The sequence below is a fragment of the Pteropus vampyrus genome, unplaced genomic scaffold (assembly GCF_000151845.1).
Source record: "Pteropus vampyrus isolate Shadow unplaced genomic scaffold, Pvam_2.0 Scaffold276, whole genome shotgun sequence".
NCBI classification, from domain to species: Eukaryota; Metazoa; Chordata; class Mammalia; order Chiroptera; family Pteropodidae; genus Pteropus; species Pteropus vampyrus.
The window spans coordinates 3,152,366-3,162,193 of NW_011889057.1; the positions used below are offsets into that span (position 1 = coordinate 3,152,366).

Consider the following 9,828-nt stretch of genomic DNA (forward strand, 5'->3'; position numbering starts at 1 on the left):
AGTTTGTGGTGCTTAAGAAGGTGAGGAAGGGGTGCGTGTCCCTCAGTCACCCAGGGAGTGGAGTGTGGAGGGTGAGGGGAGGTGACATCATAGGACACTGAGGTCCCTATAGAAGGGCCTAGAGTTAAAGTGACGGACAAGATGGAGGAATTTGTTGCTTGGGACACCTTGATATTTATCTAGAGCATATCGTTTTATCAGTCTCTATGTTGTGTGTCGACGGGCAAGAGCCCAGGTCATGCCCACTTTGGCTCGGGGAACAGGTCATATACTTTAAGAGAGGCTATAGATTTACCTTCCAACTCTATCTGTCCCTGGTAAATAGCCATGGCTGCCCTCAGCTCTGACTGCTGAATGACCGACTGGGCAGGTGGTGGGGGCTGAATAGGGCTCTCTCCCATACCTTCTTGTTGAAAAATAAAGTCAGTAAAAAGGTCCTATTTTGGGACAGTGCAGAAAGAGTTCCAGAGGTATGAGGAACTTATTTAAAGTATCTCAATGAGTCCTGGGTGGAGGTCAGGTTTTTTGCCTCTGGTCTTGACTCTATTCCCTGAAGTAGCTAGCTACAAAGTTGGCTCTGGGATGCCAGTTCCCAGGAGAATCCTGTCTGTGGTTGAAAAAGGGCAATGTCAGGGGGTCTCTGGATTCCCTTAGGATGTGGATTCGGCTTACATGAATAAGGTGGAGCTGCAGGCCAAGGTGGACGCCCTGGATGGAGAGATCAAGTTCTTCAAGTGTCTGTATGAGGGGGTAAGGCTCTCCCAGCTCCATCCCCAGCTCTGGAAGGACAGATATGTGAATGAGCAGTTACTTACTCATCAGTAACTTTAAGATCCCAGGGACCTCCAGCATTTGGATGCTAGGAGCATTGTAGATCAAAGGCAAGAGTGACATCTATCCTGGTGCCTCCAAATGATGTGTGCCATCAGCCTCAGCCTGGCCTTCAGATGTTCTGCTGTCATATCCTTTAGGAAGCCACAGGTTCTTAGGGGGTTCCTATTGACCTTCAGCAGAGCTCAGTCTCATTTCTGCCTATTTTCTCTCTGCCACTGGGAGTATCTCCTTCAGTCTTGGGAAGGAATCCCCAGGGATGGAGGTAGGGCATCCTCAAACCGTCTACTGCCTCCATGACAATCTGGCTTCAAATTTCAGCCTGTTAGTCAAGCATCTATGGGTTCCCAAGTCCTTAGCGTGCCTTACGTGGTGGCCAGGCTGTTTCCTCCTACTTTCTTCACTCCTGATGCAGCTCAGGTGACCTGGGCTACATCGAATCCACTCAGCAGTGTTAGGTGTGGTGTTGAAACCTCTGGGATGGTGAGCTCTATTCTTATAAACTTTGGGGAATATAGCTTGCCTATATTTTGGAGGGTTGGGGGCTCCCCTGCTGGGGCAGAGCTATCATCGTGGCACCTTCCTCTACTAACAAAAGGCATTTCATGCTTCCTTGTTTCCCATGCAGGAGATTGCTCAGATCCAGTCCCACATTAGTGACACATCTGTCATCCTGTCCATGGACAACAACCGGAGCCTGGACCTGGACAGCATCATCACTGAGGTCCGGGCCCAGTACGAAGATATTGCTCTGAAGAGCAAGGCCGAAGCCGAGGCCCTGTACCAGACTAAGGTAGGCTGCACATCCCCTTGAGTCATGTGTTCTGAGGCCTCTGGTTCAGTCCCATGACCCACAATGGCCCACATGCTGGCTGGGAGCTCAGCACTGTCCCAGCACTAGGGAAAGACTGAAGGGAGGAGAAAATGCATCTCTGTCTTTAGGATCCACCTAGACCATGGCAGCCATGGGAGGACACACACAGCTGAGTGCAAATGAAGGCTTGGAGAGGTTAGGGAACTAGGATCAGGTGAGACAGGTCAGGAACAACTTCTAGAGGCAGAGTTTTGAACTGAGTCTGGGAAGGTAGGAAACATGGGTAGTTAGAATCTCAACTCCCTCATTAATTACAATGAATTAGGGAGTCTCTTCAGTGTGATCTGAGATCAGGTAACTCCTACCTTTTCATTCAAGTCCAACTCCAAAAATAAAAGGGGAATTTGAGTCCCTTAATTTTTAACTCCTTTAATGGGTTGTGGGTGGAGAGATGATTCTTTAGATAATATGGTTTCTCACATCTAGATGACGATTTCCTAATTGTTCTTCCTGTTTATCAGGCTACTTCTCAAGGGAAATCCACACCCTTGAGACCTTATCTTGTCCATCCCCCTGCCTCCTTGCCACTCTGGACAGAAAGATTTTGCCTGCAGGGGTGGGAGATGGGAGGCTTTCAAAACCTAGAAGACAACACAGGCCAAGGTTTCTTGACAAATGTTCCAGCTCAGGTCCCCAGTCCCCAAATCCCTCCACATTACTGCTGTAAGCTACGGCTGTGTGGCCTAATCACTCTGGATTGTCAATGGCCAGTGTTTAACCTCAGTCTCCTTCCAGAAGAATTAGGCAGATCTGTACAGACATGATTTAGGGATCATTTGCTTTTTGGGGTTATCTACACCTGCACTTTCCCAGTTAGGGGTAAGCACTCATTGAACAAAATTTTATTAGTGTAGCAACACTGTTATGAGGGCCTACTATAATTATTCCCCTTTTGAAGCTGAAGAAGCCAGGGCTCAGAGAGTTTAATTAACTTGCCAAGGTCATTTAGTTGGTAAGTGATGGAGCTGGACTTGAATCTACATGACCGACTGCCAATTCCATGGCAGTTAGACAGAAAATCAGGAGGTAACTCTGCTTGAGAAGCATTTATGATAAGGGCTTGGGGTGGGTATAGAGCTGACTGGCAGGAGTTTGCTTCCCCATTTGTCTCAGGAGACTGTTTGGTGTCAGAACTGGGGAATCAGTGCCTCCATCCTAGTTAGTGTGTGGGGAGGGCCGTCGTGCTCATACAGCCTTGCAGAGAAGCAAGAGAAGGCCACTTGTCCTGCCCCAGCATTTATTGTCTCAAGGTTAGTACCAAAGAAAAACACAGGAGCATAGAGAGAAGCACCCTCCACCTGGGGACCTGCATCTTTAAAAGGAATCCTGAATCTAAGACTATGTTGGGATCATCCATGAGACGACTGGCAAGGCCAAGCACCCAGACAGCAGAGCACAGCCACCAGAATCCTGAATGTCACCTATTTTTGTGTTCCCCTGAAGCTGAATTCTGAGGTAGAAACGGGCTATTCTCTGTTGACTATTCAATGGATGACATCAAAGACAGGAATAATCCCAAACTAGTAGATGACCCAAAATTCATGAGTAGTGCTATAGGGGTGTAGCTGAATCTATCTCCACCACATATACTTAAAATATCCCTCCATGCTCAACATGACTGCTGGGAGTCTGGGGCCAAGCTGAGCTGTGAATGGAAGGAAGTCACAGAAAATACAGATGGGCATCTCATCAGCTCCCTCTTGGGTTTGTTCATTCATTCATTAGAATTTTTTTTTTTTCTGTGTCTGTTGTATTTATTGATTATGTAAGTTAAGTTTATTAGGATAACATTGGTTAATAACATTATATAAGTTTCAAGTATACAATTCTATAATACGTCATCTGTTTATTGCATTGTGTGCTCACCACCCAAGTTTAATCTCTTTCCATCACCACGTATTTGTTTCTCTTTACTCTCATCATACTCCCCTCCCCCTCCTTCCCCTCTGGTATGCACTATACTATTGTACATGTCTATGAGTTTGTTTGGTTTGTTTTGGTTGTTTGTTTGTTACTTTCTCTTTTATATCCCACAAATGAGTGAAGTCATTTGGTTCTTATCGTTTTCTGTCTCATCAGACCTCTTCTGAGCACCAGCCAGCTACTATCCTAGGTAGTGGGAATTCAGGAATAAACAAAAGCCCCATCCAGTCATTCTGAGTCTGATTGGAAAGACATAGAAACATGTGATCACGTACACTGTGGGGAGACCTATGGAATGGTGTGCAAGGGACTATGGGAACAGAAGTGCACCCCACCAGGGCATCAGGGAAAGCCTCCTAGAGGAAGTGACTCTGCACTGGCTGAGTTGGAGTCAGCTAGGGAACAGAGGAGGATGGATGGGGAAGGATTTTCCAGGTGGAGGGAGAGGGTCATGCAAAGACTCAGATACTTGAGAGCATGTGGGACATTTAGGGAACATGGAACTGTTTGGCACAGGTGGAGAGCCAGGTAGGTGATGGGCAGGGGCAATGAGAAATGAATCTGGAGAGGCTGGTGGATGCCAAATCTAAAAGCACCTTGATGCCATATTAGGAGTTTGAATTTGATCTTGACTTTAAAGGACTACAGGCAGAGGAGTACCCTAGTTGGAGTTGTGTGTTATAAAGTTGCAGTGTGCAGAGTATGAGACTTTTAACAGTCCTTGTGGTCAGATCTAACCATCAGTGAGATCAACTGTGCTTAAAGCAAATAAATAAGTCCAATGAACAGATGGTTTAGTGGGAGGCTATTGATAGGCCTTAGTAAAGTTGGGGACCTCTACCCACCTCAACCATACTCCCTAGGCAAAGGTGCGGTGTGCCAGGCTGAGGTCAGCCAGGCCCTAAGTCGAGGTCCTTCTTTGGCCCTTCTCCCCCTAGTTCCAGGAGCTCCAGTTGGCTGCAGGTCGGCATGGGGATGACCTCAAAAACACCAAGAATGAGATATCAGAGCTGCTCCGCCTCATCCAAAGGCTGCGCTCAGAGATTGAGAGTGTGAAGAAGCAGGTGAAGCAGGCTTTGGGGGTTCCTGGCTCACTCCCAAGGGAGGGGTGAACTGCCCATCGCACATTCTCCTCCATGGTCCTTCTTCTTCTCTTGGCCCTCCATCCCAGAACCTTCTTCAAACGGAGCCACTGCTCTCACATCCTTCACACTTAGCTCCCATCTGAAATCTGGAACAATTGGAAGGGTCTTTTCAGAAAGCCAAGAGTCTGAGGATAACACCTCTCCCAGTCCCAGGTTGACAGGACGTTGTTTCCAGGGGTGTGGCTTTGCTCTGGGAAGTGGAACAGAACATGGGGGCTGAAGTGATGCTCAGGGTGCCTTAGAACTCAGAGGGATGCTACCTCCTGCCCTCAGTGCTCTAACCTGGAGACAGCCATCGCCGATGCTGAGCAGCGGGGCGACTGTGCCCTGAAGGATGCCAGGGCCAAGCTGGATGAACTGGAGGCTGCCCTGCACCAGGCCAAGGAGGAGTTGGCCCGGATGCTGCGTGAGTACCAGGAGCTGATGAGCACAAAGCTGGCCCTGGACGTGGAGATCGCCACCTACCGCAAGTTGCTGGAGGGCGAGGAGTGCCGGTAAGTGATGGGAGGGGTCTTAGAATGCTAGAGCTGGAAGAACTTTTCGAATGCTCTGACTCGTTTTCCCGAGTATGGGGAGCAGGCTGCTGGAGGAGCCGAAGGTGCTTTTCATGTCACCCACAAATAGCCATAAACAGCATATAGTGAGACATAAATTTCCTTTATGGTTCTCCTCCTTCCAGTCTTCAGACTATAGCAGAGAAAGTCTCTGGGGAGACAACAATATCTAGTAAAAAAAAATTAAAAAAATTTATTTTATTAGTTTCAACTATAGAGTACATTGGTTAGACATTTATATAGTTTATAAAATGATTCCCCAATTACTCTTTCTCTCCTCTGGCTCTTCACCTAGCCAATATATTACTGCTAACTATTCCCTATGCCATGATCCTCATCCCCATGACCATCTAGCAACTATTAATTTGTACTTCTTTAACCCTTCGCCCCATTCTCCCAGCCTCCCAACCCCCCTCCCCTCTGGCCATCACCAGATTGCCCTCTATATTTATGAGTCTATTTTTGATTAGTTTGTTCTTTTTGTTCCTTAGATTCCGCATATAAGTGAAATCATATGGTATTTTCAATTGTTTTATTTTCATTATATTTCTTTTTATTGTTGTTGTCTTTTTCTTTCGTCACATTGTATTGTTTTTCTATTTACCCTGATATATAAAACTTCCTTTTAATAGATATGCATTTTTTGTTATGAAAGTCAGAGACAATGAAAAATACTAACTGTATGAGTTGTACATGATCATAGCAACACATGGGAGGGTGGTCCATAAAGTGCTGACATTTGAAAAACCCTGTTCTAACCTAGCACCACTTTGTATGTGAGACCCAAAAAGGAGACATTATTGCTCCTAAAATCACACAGTTACACTAGCAGCAACTCCTCATACTCATATTTCTACAAGTGTACTTATTCCAGTGGTAACCTCTCAGGAATGAAGAACCGGGCTAAGGACTCAACAGGAGGGCCCCGGGAGGTGGTGTTGCTACTGGGGTGCCAAGGTTGCAAGTTCACACATCTCTGAAGTGGGGAGAGTAGACAGAGGAGAAACGAGGAGGTGCTTGGAGATGCACAGGTGCAGTTTATGCCTCCTGGACGTGAGCCAGTCTGGCTGACTTCAGGCTGTGGTGAGGGTAGCTCGGATTCCGTGTGATGGAGATTCACCTGTGCTTTTCTCTCCATGCAGGATGTCTGGAGAATACACCAACTCTGTGAGCATTTGTGAGTATTTCACACCTCTGAGGGGATATTTTTAGTCTATTAACAAACACAAGGTAAGCGGGTACCTGCCACCAGGACCCCCATGGGACAGCCTGGGCTCTGCCTGGTAGAGCTCTGTTGTCATAACTGGCTCCCTTGTTGAGACCTGCTGCCTCTTCTCTCGTGGAGTCACCTCCCCACCACGTGCGGACATTTCACATTGGCCCTTTCCCTTGAAATCTCTCCCATGCTGGGATGAAACTCTCAGCTCCAGCCTCTTCTGTCACTCCCACCTGGCATTCCCCCAGGAGGGAAGCTGTGAGCAGGAAGAACCGCACCTGCTGCTCATTGAGAGTAGGGACCAGCACAGACGCTGTGGTGCGTGACCGGTTTTCACTCTGGCCCCACGCGGCATGGCTCAGCTCCGTCTCTGTCTGACACAGGCGAGCAAAAACTCTAAATCAACTGATCAGGAAATTGTTTGAAAAAAGTTAAGGATATGTTCTAAAGTTAAATGCAAGACTTGTAGGCGTACGCGATGTGTGAGTACCATCTGTTCTTTAAGGGAATCCTCCGTACTCCTGTTCATTCAAAGAATGAGAAGGTGCTTGATTTAGGGGTCCCCTGGGATCTGGGCTGTTTTTCCTGGTGCTTGAGCTGTTCAAGCTTTGAGTGTGTGTCACTAAATTCAAGTCCATGGTTGATGCGAAGTGTCTGCTTAAGAAGGAGACATTTAAGTTACTTGGGGTTGGGAGGTTGGAAAGGACTTAGGGCCACCCCTGTCCTGGAACACACACTTATCATTCCTCCCTCCATCCCCCACAGCTGTCATCAGTAGCTCCACAGCTGGGACTGCGGGCACAGGACCCGGCTTTGGGTTCAGCGGTACCGGCACCTATGGCTATCGGCCCAGCTCTGTGGCCTATGGCATGCTATCTGGAGGCTGTGTCACCGGCAGTGGGAACTGCAGCCCTCGTGGGGAGGCCAAAACCAGGCTGGGGAGTACAAGTGAATTCAAGGATCTCCCAGGGAAGACCTCAGCTTTGAGCTCACCTGTGAAGAAAACCACACGATAAGTGAAAAACAGCTGTCCGCCTTGCCCTGGTCTCCTCTGGAAATTCCCTTCTCCAGGAAATTCCTCTGTCACATTTATCAGAGTCTCCTTGCTTTTCTTTGCCGTGGACATCTCCTCTCTCCCATCTCTCTGACTTAGTGTTTCTTAATGTAAAATCAGTATTCTAGCCCATTCTTCTGCTTCCATAGCAAGAGACCTCATAACTCAGCCTCCCCTTCCTGAAGCCTTGCCAAAGGTGAAGATTTGACCCTTTCGCTGGCCTGCATGCCTTCTTGCAGAGGAAGGTTTGCTCTCAAGGGTAACCCCAGTCCTCCTGCTGCGCTTTCCATGCCCTGATTAGGGAGTTATTAGGCCATGTTCTCTATGGGTACGTGAGCTTACAAGCCCACTGATAGACCTGTAAGAACTTCTCCTGTTAGAGCAACACCAGCTCAGGTGAAACACCTGGTTATCGTTGTACCTCCCATGGTTCCTGCAGACTATATAGCTGGGAGCACCCCTGCAAGCTGGTCCTATCAGCGAAGGGATTTGTGCTCTCAATATGTGAGTTCTTGTCCTTGTTCAGGCCCCACCTCCCTGCTTCCTGCATCTCACCAGTAAACTTGTAAAAGTCATGCAGGATCAGGCAGCTTCTATCTTCCAAGCGACTCTTCATCTCAGGCCACATCTCCTCTATATGTGGAGGTCAGTGACCTGGAACCTGGGGCATCCAAGGTGCTGTGTGTTCCATAGAGCCCCAAAGTATATTTAGATCTGAATGAAAGAGATCCTTGCACAATTGCTGGATCCCACCTTCACCTCCAATGAATTTTGTGATACTCAGTGTTCATCCCCAGCAGATGCATCTTCTAAGTCATGCTTTTCTCAGGCCAATGCTCTGGTGAATGGCTGATCTTTAAGAACATTCAGATTGTCAGCAGGGTGAGGAGCCAACGCTTGTCTTGTGGCAAGATTTAAAATGGGTCAAGAGGCAGCAGAAGGCAATTCCAGAAAGCCTGGAGCTTGAGTTATGGCTGTTCCCTGTTCTCTGGGGAAAGGTGAAAGGTAGATTCTCTTTTAAGTAGTGACCATGTTCTCTTGGTCTTTGGTGAAGTTTCACTGGGGTGAGTATGGATGTGAATATATATGTGTATGAGTTGTGTTTAAGAATGCAGCCATCTCTGTTACACATACTACTCAGCTTCCAAACAGTCTGTGCTGAGAGATTTCTCATAAGTCCCCAGGCCATGACGATGCTGTCAGAATGCAAAAAATTTCAAAGAGCTAGTGAGAGGCTGGCACACATTCAGATTGGGGCTCACAGGGGCATCTGAACAGGATCACTGTGGGTCCAGAGAGAGTCTTGGAGTTCAAGTCAATAGCTTTGAATTCAGATTCAGACTGCAACTAACTGGAGATCATGAGCACAGCTTTCACCCCTTTTGACCTTCATTTCTTTAGCTATTAAATAGGCAGAATACTACCCTCAGATTGTTGTTATGCTGAAATGAGACAACATGAAGATGTCTTGTGCAATGCCTGGTCAAAGTTCATACTTAATAAAGATTAGTGGAAACAGAATCTTGTCCTCAGTCTTTTTGGTTCAAAAGCTTGACTTCATTAGCTCGCCAAAAGAGGTATTTAGCTGCTGGCAAAGCAATTCAGAAAATCCAAACTCTAAAGAGACCATCCTATAACTCATATGCAAATTTATTTATTACCCAAAGAAGACTGGCTGGCAGAATAACTACTCTTGAGAAATACACTCTTGGGGTCAGAGAAAAAATTGTGGTCAGTTCAATGACCATTATTATTATTATTTTATCATGTGCTTGGCACGCATTAGTGCTCGAGGTACACTGATGTATAAACCTCATCTATGTCCTTAATGAAAACATAACCATGAAAATGTAACTGCCACACGGTGAGATACTGGCAACAAAAGAAGATACCGAGGCAACACAGAAGAGAGTGGGGAGCTTCAGGAAGGTTCTGGAAGGCTGACAGAGGAGATAACATAGGCAGAGTTTTCCGAGGATGGAGTTGACCAGGTAGACAAGAGGAAAGAATGAACATTGTAGCCAGAGGCACTAGCATGGTGACAATAGGTCACGACTGCTGTGGTGTGAGGTGGAAGGCCAAGGAGTTTCAGTGGGTGGAGAAGAAGGGCGCAGTGGTACCTGGAGCTGGGGAGGCAGGCAGCAGCCACATCAGAGAGATCCTTTCAAGTCTGCTAAGGAGCTGGGATTTTATGCTACAGAGCTCGTGGGAGAGGCTAATACCTTGGGCAT

The 9,828-nt window shown here is 47.2% G+C and overlaps 1 protein-coding gene across 1 annotated transcript in view; it reads left to right on the forward strand.

Moving 5' to 3' along the window:
• The window catches only part of LOC105302684 (keratin, type II cytoskeletal 73), a 12,002-nt gene extending 4,443 nt beyond the window's left edge, over positions 1-7,559 (forward strand). The window contains exons 4-9 of the mRNA XM_011375865.1: positions 655-750; positions 1,460-1,624; positions 4,567-4,692; positions 5,047-5,267; positions 6,470-6,504; positions 7,309-7,559. Coding sequence (XP_011374167.1) covers positions 655-750; positions 1,460-1,624; positions 4,567-4,692; positions 5,047-5,267; positions 6,470-6,504; positions 7,309-7,559 — 894 coding nt within the window. The remainder of the gene's footprint in view (positions 1-654; positions 751-1,459; positions 1,625-4,566; positions 4,693-5,046; positions 5,268-6,469; positions 6,505-7,308) is intronic.
• The last annotated feature ends 2,269 nt before the right edge of the window (positions 7,560-9,828 follow it).